The sequence below is a fragment of the Salvia miltiorrhiza genome, chromosome 8 (genome assembly GCF_028751815.1).
Source record: "Salvia miltiorrhiza cultivar Shanhuang (shh) chromosome 8, IMPLAD_Smil_shh, whole genome shotgun sequence".
In the NCBI taxonomy this organism is placed as follows: Eukaryota; Viridiplantae; Streptophyta; class Magnoliopsida; order Lamiales; family Lamiaceae; genus Salvia; species Salvia miltiorrhiza.
In genome coordinates this window covers 43,009,926-43,023,058 of record NC_080394.1, presented here as the reverse complement: position 1 = coordinate 43,023,058, position 13,133 = coordinate 43,009,926, and the positions used below count along the sequence as shown (strand labels likewise).

The 13,133-nt window shown below is 40.1% G+C and overlaps 1 protein-coding gene and 1 non-coding gene across 2 annotated transcripts in view; one reads left to right on the top strand and one right to left on the bottom strand.

Annotated features, from left to right (window-relative positions):
• LOC130999622 (calcium-dependent protein kinase 26-like) overlaps positions 1-1,761 on the top strand; it is a 2,851-nt gene extending 1,090 nt beyond the window's left edge. The window contains exons 1-7 of the mRNA XM_057925209.1: positions 1-220; positions 285-428; positions 503-655; positions 732-847; positions 936-1,103; positions 1,182-1,406; positions 1,526-1,761. The exon at positions 1-220 is cut by the window's left edge and continues 1,090 nt beyond it. Of these exons, the coding sequence (XP_057781192.1) occupies positions 1-220; positions 285-428; positions 503-655; positions 732-847; positions 936-1,103; positions 1,182-1,406; positions 1,526-1,648 (1,149 nt within the window). The 3' untranslated portion in view covers positions 1,649-1,761. The remainder of the gene's footprint in view (positions 221-284; positions 429-502; positions 656-731; positions 848-935; positions 1,104-1,181; positions 1,407-1,525) is intronic.
• A 5,450-nt stretch (positions 1,762-7,211) lies between these two features.
• On the bottom strand, positions 7,212-7,317 carry LOC131002124 (small nucleolar RNA R71). Its single transcript, XR_009094199.1, has one exon. It is a non-coding gene; the product is annotated as a small nucleolar RNA R71 (small nucleolar RNA).
• Positions 7,318-13,133: the final 5,816 nt, after the last annotated feature.

Here is a 13,133-nt window from a genome sequence, read left to right as displayed (position 1 = left end):
AAGGGCGGCGAGCTGTTTGATAGAATTGTCAAAAGGGGGCATTACTCGGAGAAGAAGGCTTCGGAACTTACCAGAACAATCGTCGGCGTGTTGGAAGCTTGCCATTCCTTGGGAGTTATGCATAGAGATCTCAAGCCGGAGAATTTCCTCTTTGTTACCGGAGCTGAGGATTCGCCTATGAAGATCATTGATTTTGGATTGTCTGTCTTCTTCAAGCCAGGTAAATTCACCTTAACTTTCGAATTTTCCTTGGATGAAGTTTTTCATGATTTTATTGAATGCAGGGGAAATGTTCAGTGATGTGGTGGGGAGCCCTTACTACGTTGCACCGGAAGTTCTGTGCAAGCGTTACGGGGCGGAGGCCGACGTGTGGAGCGCCGGAGTCATAGTTTATATTCTTCTCTGTGGAGTGCCTCCATTTTGGGGTGGTGAGATTTTGTTCCAACCTTTTCTTCTTTTCTTAAAAAATAAAATAAAAATAATAAGTTGATTTCTGATGCAGAATCTGAGCAAGAGATATTCAAGGAGGTTTTGTACGGTGAGATTGACTTCTCGTCACATCCATGGCCTAACATTTCGGAGAGTGCCAAGGATCTTGTCAAGAGAATGCTTGCAAGGGATCCCAGAAAACGGATAACTGCTCATCAAGTTCTCTGTAAGTACATGTTTTTGTTTAGAAATTTTACTAACAAAAGTGTAATGTTGATTGAGTTTTCGAATTTGTTTTGCAGCCCATCCGTGGGTGCAGGTGGGCGGAGTAGCGCCAGACGAGCCTATGCACTCTGCGGTTCTGAGCCGGATGATGCAGTTCTCAGCTATGAACAAGCTCAAGAAGATGGCAATAAGAGTATGTGATGATATAAGTATATATGTTTCCCATAAAAAATTCTTAGTGTTATTATTTTTAGTAGTAATAATGGCTCCTCGTCTTGCAGGTGATTGCGGAGAGCCTCTGCGAAGAAGAGATTGCGGGGCTAAGAGAAATGTTCAAGGCAATAGATTCGGACAATAGCGGCTACATCACTTTCGAAGAGCTCAAGATTGGCCTATCAAGATATGGAGCTAATCTCAACGAGTCTGAGATACATCATCTCTTGAAAGCTGTAAGCATTCAGGCAGCATTTGTCAGAAGATATATGAAAAATGTTGAAAACGATAACAAATGTTCTTGAACTGTGCAGGCAGATATTGATAACAATGGTGCCATTGACTATGGAGAGTTCATAGCAGCGACGCTGCACCTGAACAAGATCGACAAGGATGATCATCTGATTCGCGCATTTTCCTACTTTGACAAGGATGGGAGCGGCTACATCACGCAAGACGAGCTCCAACGGGCTTGTGAGGAGTTCGGGATCCAAGATTTCCAGCTCGAAGAAATGATTCAAGAAGCAGACCAGAACAATGTGAGTGCCACGGATTAATTTTCTGAAAATTTTAATGTGTAAAACTTTTATTGGAGTGGAAAGTGTTGTTGTTAGATATGTAATTTGGATGGTAACATGTTGGTATGATTTCAATGCAGGATGGTCGGATAGATTACAATGAGTTCGTGGCTATGATGCATAGAGGAAATGCTGATTTCAGTAACAAAAGGTTCAAGAATAATTTTGGTGTTGGATTCAGGGAAGCAACGCCAGTTTGTTGATACCATTTTTTTTCCCTTTTTTTTTCGTTTGCAAATTTGCAATACTTTGTAAATTATATACAAATGGACCAACACCATATACTTTTTGTTTAAAGAATTAGTAATTTTTCGCCTGTTCGATTTTGTAGTGTAGTCGTCCTACTTCTGCTTGCTAGTACATAAGTATTAAGTAAGTTTTGTTTAAATTTAAGAATTTTCAATTGGGCCTATGAGTAAAAGAGTTAGTAATTGGGCTAGAATAGGTTTTATTATACAATTGGGCCACAATGGATTTTGTGCAATTGGGCCATGATGAATCTCAAATGGATAATTTTAAACACGGTGTCCAATTTTCTCACTATAACCCCTTATTTAAAAATAACTAGCATTTGCATCCCGTGCAATGCACGAGAAATATTTTTTAGTTTTCATATTTATAAAAAAATAATACTAATTTAATTATCATACTCATAAATATAATAAAAATTATTTTTAACTAAATATATTTGAATTGAATATCAAAAAATAAAAATAAAAATTTACAATTATAAAATTTGATATTATGAAAAGTAAAAAAAAAATAAGTAAAAAAAAATAAAAAATACTAATAAAAATGAAATAAAAATACATTTTTCTCAAAAGATGATAGAGGAGAGAGAAATTTATAAAATTTTAATATTTAAACAAATTTAATTTGTATATTTTAGATCAAATATTTACATAAAATATACTCCCTCCGTCCCACGAATCTTGACATGTATTCATTTTTGGGCCGTCCCACGAATCGTTGATACGTCGTGTCTCGCTTTTTTTAGAGCTTTGGTCTTCTGGTGGCTGCAGTAATAGGCTACTTGATCACTTAGAGTTTCTCACTTTTCTTAGGAGCTGGCTTCGTTAGGATAACACTTGGTTTTGTTGCTCTTTTTGTTGGTTTCTTTTGTTCTCTGTTCTCGTTTACTCTCTTTTTTTTCTTTTCTGTGTTGGGTAGCCGAGACAATCTAGGGACGATGGTTAGGCCGGAGTCTCTGAGGTGGTCTCACTCCGCTTCCTCACAGTTTTTCTTCGCTTCTTTAGACGAATACTTTTTTTCCTCAAGTTGAGGTTTTAATGAGGCTCAGCCTTTAGTCTGCTTCGCTGTGCTTTCAAGGGTTTAGGTTTTCGTTTTCTTTTATAAAATCTTATTTTAATAATAATAATAATCATTTTTATTATTTTCTCTCTCCTACTTTATCACTTTTATTACATTATCTCTCATTATTTATCACTTTTATATTTTATTATCTATACACTTAAAACATTAATCTACAACTCCTTAATTCTCGTGCCGAAATCAAACGTGTCAAGATTCATGGGACGAAGAGAGTAACAAATTAAAGCTATTATCGTGATCTTTAATTTGATATGCATATTAAACTTTTTATAATTAATCAAAATTCACAATTTTGGAAAGAAATAAAACAACAAATAAGAAGTTAAAGAAATAGAAAATGAAAAGAAAAATCTATACTATATTAAAAAGGGAGTTTCCAATTTGAAATCAATTTTAAATTAATTTCAAAATTGAGTGGAAATTTTGTAGTTATAATAAAATTGAAGATTTATGTATAAACTATATATTTTTCTTATTATTTTTATTTTCTTTAATTTCTTATTTGTTGTTACATTTCTTTCCAAAATTGTGAAAGTCGATTAATTATAAAATATTTAATATGCACATTAAATTAAAGATTGCGATAAGAGCTTTAATGTGATATATTTTATGAAAATATTTGATTTAAAATTGTAAAAATTAAATTTGTTTAAATATTAAAGTTTTATATTTTTTTATCCTCTCTCATCTTTTTTGAATAAATATATTTTTAATTAGTATTTATTTTTAATTTTTCTCTCCTCTCTCAATTTTTATAATTGTGAATTCTTTTTTTATTTTTTCAATATTCAATTAAAATTAATTTTTTATTATATTTATAAGTATAATAATTAAATTAGTATTAATTTTATATAAATATAAAAATCAAAAATATTTTCCTGTGCATTGCACGTGATGCAAATGCTAGTATAGTTTAAACATAAATCTTCAATTTTATTATAACTACAAAATTACCACTCAATTTTGAAAATTGATTTCAAATTGAAAACTGCCTTTTTAATATTATATATATATATATATATATATATATATATATATATAGGGGCGCGCTCCAGTGAGACCCCTTATTTTTAGTGTAACATGAGTACAATGAATAAGACATATAATACTAATGAACAAAACGTATATCTAATGAACAAGATGTATATACTGATGAAAAATAAAATTTTAAAAATTCGTAATGAATAAGACATATATACTGATGAACAAGGCCGTATATACTGATGAACAATGCAGTATTTACTGATGAATAACAATATTTAAAATATTATGCTCCCTCCAGGATTCGAACCCTGCGAAAAAAAATCACCCTCCAGATACAATATCAGCCATAGGATTGATAAAATAAACGCACCATATCGTGCCCTAGATCTCACTAAAATTAGGGGGTCTCATTGGAGCGCCCCCCTATATATATATATATATACCAAAATCAAGAATAAAAATATCAAGATATAAACTAAAAATATAATTTAATATTATCTCGTGATTTATTTATTGAAAATTCGATAAACAAGAAATCTAAGTATCTAACACCCTGCCCGTTCACAAATACCCCAACCGTAATATCGTACGGTAACTGCAATTCCATTCGTTGGATTACATTGTCGTTCATGTTTGGAACAAGAAATAAGAGATTAGGACTTAAATGAATAGCATAAATTGTGAGCATAATATTACGTGTTGACCACATAGTTCGATTATTTCATGAACTATATAGTACAAAGATTAGAAGGTGTTAATGAAATAAAAATAAAAGTAAATAAAAGTAATGATAATAATTATGAGAATAAATAGTTCCCGATCCCGAGCATCCGAGGACATCAAATGCACGGCACCTAACACTGGTATTAAGTAGAGCTGGCAAAATGGGCGGGTCGGGCCGGCCCGGCCCAGCCCATCGGGCTTGTGGGATTGACCGGGTCGGGCTGGCCCAACCTCATCCGGGCCATCGGGCGGTCGGGCCAAACCCGTCCAGTGATAATTTTGTTATTAAATTCCTTTTTTCTATTTTTATAAAAATTTAAATAAATTAAAATCAATCCAATGATAATTATAAACAAAATAGAAATATAAACCACACTACGTTCAACATGAATCGATTAAATTCAAATAGAATGACAAATAAATAAAAATTCAAAATAATAGTTCACTAAAGCCCGATCGGCCCGACGGGTTTACTGGGCGGGCTTTTTAGGCCCGAATTTTTTCGGGCCTCTATTTTATAAAGCCCAACCCAACCCAAAATACGGGCGGGCCGGGTCAATTTTGCCGGCTCTAGTATTAAGGATTAATATTGTGTTAATATATTATTCTTCAATTGGTTCTTCACAATTTGATGACACTTTTTTAATCTTAAATTATGTATGTGGGATAAATCAAATACTTTTTTCACCTATGTAAATTAAAAATTGTTATAGATATTAACTAATAGGTACTCCCTCCGTCCCACGAATCTTGACACGTTTCCATTTTAGGTAATACTTATTATTACATTATCTCTCCCACTTTATCACTTTTATTACTCTCTCTCTCTCTCATACTTTATCATTTTTATTACCTTCTCTCTCCTACTTTATCACTTTTATATTTGATTAACTACACACTTAAAAGACTGTTTAGCCCTATTTTGTGATGATTTTGTGAGTTTTCCTGCTGTGCATTCGAGCTCGTTTCGTACCTTTTTGCTCTATTTTTCATGTGCTCGATGATCTTTTTGGATGTACTATTGTCGCGTGCAGGATTCGCGAGTTGCCGAGCGTTTTGGCATTGTTTCGAGCATGTTTTGGAGTCAGGCTCACGGCCGCCGCCGCCAGGCGGCGGCCGCCGTGGAGACGGCAGCCGCCGTGGAGACGGCGGCCGCGGCCCCACGGCGCGGGCCGTGCAATTCATGGAAGAGATCAGCGAAGGGTGCTCACGGAGGCGCCGTCCCACGGCGGCCGCCGTCCACGGCGCCGCCGCCTCACGGCGGCCGCCGTCCCTGGCAATTTTCGGCAGTTACGTTTTCACCTTTTAAAAGCCGAATTTTAGGGTTTTATTTGGACTCTCGACTCCCAGCAGCCTCCAGGCGATTTTACCTTGTTTTCCCTAGTTTTAGAGTAGTTAAAATATCATCAAACACCTTGTAGCTTCGTGGATTGAAGATTATGTTTGCTTTCATACATTAGATTGAAGATTGGATCATACTAGCTGTAAGAACTTGGTTATTGATTTCTTTATGATTGAATGTTAGTTTACTTCCATTGCCTAGGTTATTGATGCTTAGTATTCAATTGCTTAAATGTTTATTCTTTTATCTTTCCTAGATAATCGTTAATTGTTGAAGTATCTCATGCTTTCTAGATTGCTAGTTAGAACCCTAGGTTTATTGGTTCCCTGCGTTCTTAATCTGCTTCATATTTATTTCTCGCCTAGATAGATTTATATGCTTCCCGTTGATTCTGCACTAGATAATTTTACAAGCTTTATTAAATTACGCCTAGATTTAAAGAGAGAGAGTGCCAGACCCAATTACCCGATTAGAATGTTTAGGTTTCCTTCCTGTTTCCTGTGAGTAGCACGATCGAAGCCCTGCTAAGCCTTCCTTGAGAGACGACTTGAGTCACCTTACCGCCCTAGGACGACCTCGTATAAATTCGCGTCCATCCACTAGGTGTTTTTGGATGAGTCAAATTTTGGCGCCGTTGCCGGGGATGGCTTTAGGCATTTGATTGTGTTGCATTATTTTCCGTGTTATTTTGTTTCTTTCTTTTGACTTGGTTATTTTCTCCCTCCGGTGCGTTTGATTTGGTTTGCTAGTGTTGTGTATGCAAGGTCGCCGTAGCTTGAAGAGAAAGCTAGTGCCTTACTTTGACAACATTCACCGACCTCGTGAGGTCCTTTTAAACCTGGAGGAGGAGTCCGAGTCCAGTTCGAGGAACTTTGTGGAATCACAGTCTCAAGAGGGAGACCGTGGCGAGAGAATCGCTTCCAATCCCATTCTGGAAGCCATCGAGGATACACCTCCTTTACACTCGGAAGGAGAAGAAGAAGTTCGGCCTAATCCTGACCAAGAAAACATGGCAGAGCAGAACGTACAGTATATGGGGGATTTTTCCAGGCCTGTTATCGGGAACACTAGCACGTCGGCGATAGTGCTTCCCACGGCGGTCCGGAATTATAATCTGAAGCCCAATGATTCAAACCTGTTGCCGCTCTTTTATGGGATGCCCAGTGAGGACGCCTTGCAGTTCATCCGTGATTTCTGCACCCAAGTGCAGACCTTCCCACTGCTGGAACTCACCGAGGATCAGTTGAGACTCAAGTGCTTACCTTATGCACTCAAGGACCGAGCTAGGACGTGGTTACTGTCCCTGCCGCCGAACTCCATCACCACATGGGGAGAGGCATGTGAGAAGTTCATGCTCAAGTACTATCCTAGCCACAAGACACAGGAGATTAGGAGCCAGATAATGAACTTCATGCAAGGAGCTGATGAGCCCTTCCACGAGGCTTGGGAGAGATTCCAAGAGCTCCTCCGCCAGTGCCCACAGCACCAGTTAACACCCGTCATGTTGATGCAGTTCTTCTATGACGGATTGATTCAGACGGCACAGTTTATGGTGGACAGTACAGCAGGGGGCAACATTGCCCGGAAGACAGCTGATCAGCTCAAGGAGATCTTCAACACACTTGCCGCGAGTTCTCAACAAAAATCAGTCAGAGGAAGGAGGGTCGAAGCCAATGCTGTAGCCCCAAACAATGAGCTTCAGAAGCAAGTAGCAGAATTGATGAGGCAAGTTCAGCACCTCAAGATGAACCAGGCAGAAGCCCCACCAGTTCACGTGCCACCAGCAGAAGGATGTGGAATATGTGGCGAATTTGGCCATGGAATTAACGCATGCCATCGAATGGGCGAATTCCCTCCTGAAGGACAAGCAGAAGTCTATGCTGCGGGGAGACCTCAATTTGAACAGAGGCCCAGCTTCAATCAAGGGCAACAAAGCTCCAATTCGGGTTGGAGAGCTCAGCAGCAGAACTACACTCAAGCTTATCAGCAGCAGCAGCTTCAGCAGTATCAACAGTTCCCTATGCAACAAGGGAATTTTCAGCAGCAGCAATACCAGAATGCTCCCCAACAGTTTCAGAAGCAAGCTCAACCGCAGAAGCCGTCGCTCGAGGACACCATGCAGTCCTTCATGGAGATGACCCAACAGAACATGGAGTCTCAGAGTGCTACCATCAAGCGCCTCGAGACTACAGTTGGGCAATTAACAGGAGCCTTGACTCAGCTGCAGCAAGAACGGCCAACGGGGAAGTTCCCAAATCAGGACCAACAGCCGCATCAAGCTCATGCTGTGGCGGTGATCGAGGAAAATGCCCCAATAACCACTGGGAAATGGAGAAGCAAAACCGTGCAAGCAATCAAGGCTACCCAATGCACCAGTGAGCCTCTGCCACCTGTCATTGCTACACCAGAACAACCACCACCCAAGCAAGGAGATCCAGGTAGCTTTATTTTTAATATTAGCTTAGGTGGGGTTGAAAAGGTGTTTGGAATGCTTGATTTGGGCGCGGCAGTCAATTTGATGCCGTTTGATATTTTTGAAAAATTGGGTAATAAAAGGCTGATAGGCACGAATTTGAAGATAGAGCTAGCTGACGGCTCTATTAGTAGTCCACGGGGCCTTGTTGAGGATGTTGAGGTTGTTGTGAGGGGGATTAGTGTTTTGACTGATTTTATTGTGCTTGATGTGGGAAAGGGGATTAGAGGAGAGAATGGGCATCTCGTGCTACTTGGCCGACCCTTTATGGCTACCACCCAGACTCGCATCGATGTGGGTACGGGAACTGTAAGTATGGTAGGGGCAGGTAGAGCGGTAACATTCTCTGTTTTTGATAAAAAGCCTCCTACCTCCCCTTCCTTAATTCAAACCTGCTCTTATGTTGAAACATTTGATGCCTTGGATGAGGATTGTATTGTGCAGGAATTCCTTAATAAGCTGCAGGAGGAGGACGAGATCGTGGAGGAATTCTTTGCTAACTTGCAGGATGAGGCTGACATTGAGCAGGAGTTTCTGGAAAAGCTGCAGGAGGAAGATGATAAAGAGCAAGGCCTCATGTGCGCCTTGCTATTGGAAGAGAAGTTTGACGAGGCTGGGTTGTTCAATCTCGCTGGATGTGTGGATAGAGGGCCATCCCAGGATAGGAGTATGGAGGACTCGTTTGGAGGGCTCGCAGCTGCAATTCAAGAAGATGTGTTTACAAGGGCGCTTAGGCAGCTGGAGCTCCAATCAGATTTTGGTTAAGGGGTTCTCTTAGTCGGGCTGGAGACTTAAAAACTAGCGCTGCATGGGAGGCAACCCATGTTTTCTTGCTTTTTCCTGTTTCGTTTTCCTTTCGTTTTGTTTGTGTTATGTTTTGTTGCTTCTGTTGTTTGGTGCAGGTCGTTGCGTTGGAGACTGTTTGTTCTATGGATGAGAGAGAGGCAGACATCGTGGGACACTACAGACTCACCACTTGGATCGGTATTCAGGGAAGTTTCCTCTTTCACCCCTCTTTTTTTTTTTTTTGCACTGAGGACAGTGCCAGATTTTAAGTGTGGGGGGGCGTTTGTTGGTATTTGTAAATCCTGTGGGTGTCTTCTTGTTGTGTCCTTGGGCTTTCTTGTGTTGGGGCGAATGGTCCCCTTGCCTTGTTTTCTTGCTTGTTTTTAAGTGCATCGCATGTTGATAGGATTCATTGGCGATTCTGGATTGTGTCTGTGTTGTTTGTTATCCTCGTTTTTCTTGATTGATTTGTTCCCAATGAAGTGTAATTAGTTTAAGGTTTTGGTGCAACACCCTGATGAGCAATTTTTGACGTGATTTGTCCGGTAGATGCTAGGGTGAGTGTTTTCAGTGCAAATTCCTAAGATCATTCTCTGTGTTGAAATTGTTTCGTTGGTTGTTGAGTTTTTGATAGATCTGGGTCTCTGCTCCTCTAATGGCTTCATTATGAGCATGGGAAACCACACGAGAATATTTTGGATCACCTCCAAAAGTTCAATCTCGTGAATTATGGCCCGTCTATTGAGAGCGAAAATAACTTGACCCAAAAAAAAAAAAAAAAAAAAAAGAGAAAGTGAAATGTGAAAAAAAAAATGAAAGAATGTGAAAAAGGATGAGATATGATTATAAAGGAAATTGCATTAGGAAATTCACCCTTAGCGAAGAACTGGGTCTGATCGGATTGAGTTGTATCATCTTGTTGTTGCATTTTAAACCTTAACCTTGAACACCCGATTGGGGACTTTGATATTTTGAAAGACTTGGATTGGTTGTGTTTGCCTGGTGAGAAGAATCGCTTGTGGATTTTCTGTCGATGTTGTGACTGTTGCTTGAGGACAAGCAAGGATTTAAGTGTGGGGGGGTTGTTTAGCCCTATTTTGTGATGATTTTGTGAGTTTTCCTGCTGTGCATTCGAGCTCGTTTCGTACCTTTTTGCTCTATTTTTCATGTGCTCGATGATCTTTTTGGATGTACTATTGTCGCGTGCAGGATTCGCGAGTTGCCGAGCGTTTTGGCATTGTTTCGAGCATGTTTTGGAGTCAGGCTCACGGCCGCCGCCGCCAGGCGGCGGCCGCCGTGGAGACGGCAGCCGCCGTGGAGACGGCGGCCGCGGCCCCACGGCGCGGGCCGTGCAATTCATGGAAGAGATCAGCGAAGGGTGCTCACGGAGGCGCCGTCCCACGGCGGCCGCCGTCCACGGCGCCGCCGCCTCACGGCGGCCACCGTCCCTGGCAATTTTCGGCAGTTACGTTTTCACCTTTTGAAAGCCGAATTTTAGGGTTTTATTTGGACTCTCGACTCCCAGCAGCCTCCAGGCGATTTTACCTTGTTTTCCCTAGTTTTAGAGTAGTTAAAATATCATCAAACACCTTGTAGCTTCGTGGATTGAAGATTATGTTTGCTTTCATACATTAGATTGAAGATTGGATCATACTAGCTGTAAGAACTTGGTTATTGATTTCTTTATGATTGAATGTTAGTTTACTTCCATTGCCTAGGTTATTGATGCTTAGTATTCAATTGCTTAAATGTTTATTCTTTTATCTTTCCTAGATAATCGTTAATTGTTGAAGTATCTCATGCTTTCTAGATTGCTAGTTAGAACCCTAGGTTTATTGGTTCCCTGCGTTCTTAATCTGCTTCATATTTATTTCTCGCCTAGATAGATTTATATGCTTCCCGTTGATTCTGCACTAGATAATTTTACAAGCTTTATTAAATTACGCCTAGATTTAAAGAGAGAGAGTGCCAGACCCAATTACCCGATTAGAATGTTTAGGTTTCCTTCCTGTTTCCTGTGAGTAGCACGATCGAAGCCCTGCTAAGCCTTCCTTGAGAGACGACTTGAGTCACCTTACCGCCCTAGGACGACCTCGTATAAATTCGCGTCCATCGACTAGGTATTTTTGGATGAGTCAAACACTAATCTACAACTTCTTAATTCCCGTGCCGAATCCAAACGTGTCAAGATTCGTGGGATGGAGGGAGTATTAATTTGAGATGATTATTGAGAAAATTAGTTTTGTTTATTTTGAAACTTAAAGCGTGGTATATAATATGTTGTGAAATTTGTAGAGGCTAAAATCTACAATTGAAGTTGACTTCTGCACGTCCGGATAGATTGGGCACTAGCAACCTGTCAACACAAGAACACGTAAGAGCCCTAGGTTGAGCACCGGGTGGGGATGTCGACCGTAGAGCCTCCGACGCTCAAGTCAGTAGCGGAATAGCAAAATAGAATGATAAGCAAATTGAAATAAGAGAGAAAGGCAGGCTGGAGTGTGCGGTTATTCCAGGCTGTAAGCGGCGTCGGAGGGTGGAAACGGTGACAGTGTGTTGTGATAATGGAATATGGGAGGCGGAGATAGGCCAAGTTGGCTAGGCGGCAGAGTAGAGAGAATTCAAGGAATCGATAGCAAGTAAGATTTTTTCGTCTCTTCCTTGTGACCTAGTCGGTCTGTCTATATAAAGGGCGGCCAGTCGTTAGGGTTTTACAAGCTGGCCTTATCCGTCCACGCCTTCCATTCCCAAGTTATTGCGATTTAGACGAGATCGTGAAGATTCACCCTTTGACTATGTCAGCTTGGCGGAAGGTGTTTCTTCGGGTTGATGGCTGGGTCATGTGAATTTGTCAACTAGGTGGACGGTAATCCTTGGGTCCAATGTGATACATCCGACCTGGTTATCGATTCAAGTTGATCTATAGCTTTTTGGGCTAGATGGGCCAATCTGTTTGAATGATTGAGCCTTTTAGGGTCATGCCAGATTGGCGAGTTTAGCTTGATGGGCTCAGCCTGAGTGTGATTTATTCGACCTGACCGTTTAGACGAGTTGGGCTTGAAACGGGATAGTCAACCTGAGTTGGTCCAGGTTGCTCTTGCAATGACTTATTGGGCTGGACGAACAAGTTTCTTTAAGTAATTGGGCCAGCCGCATTATCGATCCAAATTGGTTCGAAGTTTGTCGGGCTGGACTGACCGGGTTGTTTGGCTCTTTGGTCCAGCCTGGAATGTTAATTGGGCTTGAACCAAGTTGACGATTTTTTCCCACTACAAAATTGAGCTCGAAGTCTCAAGAAATTAACACTTCTTAAATCTATCAAACTAATAACGGAAATGGACCAACACCATATACTTTTTGTTTAAAGAGGTTATGTATGGTGAGTAATCCACGTATGCATGAGGGAGTTAATAGCAAATGTGTGAAGTTCAGGGAGCTGGTTGCAATATGTGAAGTTAGTTACAACTGAATAAGCTCACAGATATTTTGCAGCTAAAGAACTCGCGTTTTTGCTATTACTCTATGTATGCTGTATTCAGTCCATTAGATAGGATTGATAAGTTTTTCTAGATAGCGATACATTTGTATAGGAAGAGTGTAAACAAGAGTGGTAAGATCTGGAGAGGAAGATACTTTTGTGTTACTCATCTTCGTAGTGTAATCGCAGGGAAATTCTTGAATGAATCTATCGAATGCAGTGACTTCGTCGTGGATGTAGGCCTTGATTTGCCGAACCACGTAAAATCTACGTTCATAGATTGTTAGGTTTGTTGTTGTGTGTTCACTGCCGAGCTATTTTCGGCATCTGTTCTTACCAAAAGAATTAGTAATGTTTCGTCTGTTCGATTTTGTAGTGTAGCTGTCCCCTACTTCTGCTTGCTAGTAACATAAGTTTCAAGTAAATTTTGTTTAAATTTAAGAATTTGGAATTGGGCCTATCAATAAAAGAATTAGTAATTGGGCTAGAATTAGTTTTGTTATGAAATTGGGCTACAATGGATTTCATTCAATTAGGCCACAATTAATATCTAAATGCTAGTAGTTTTTT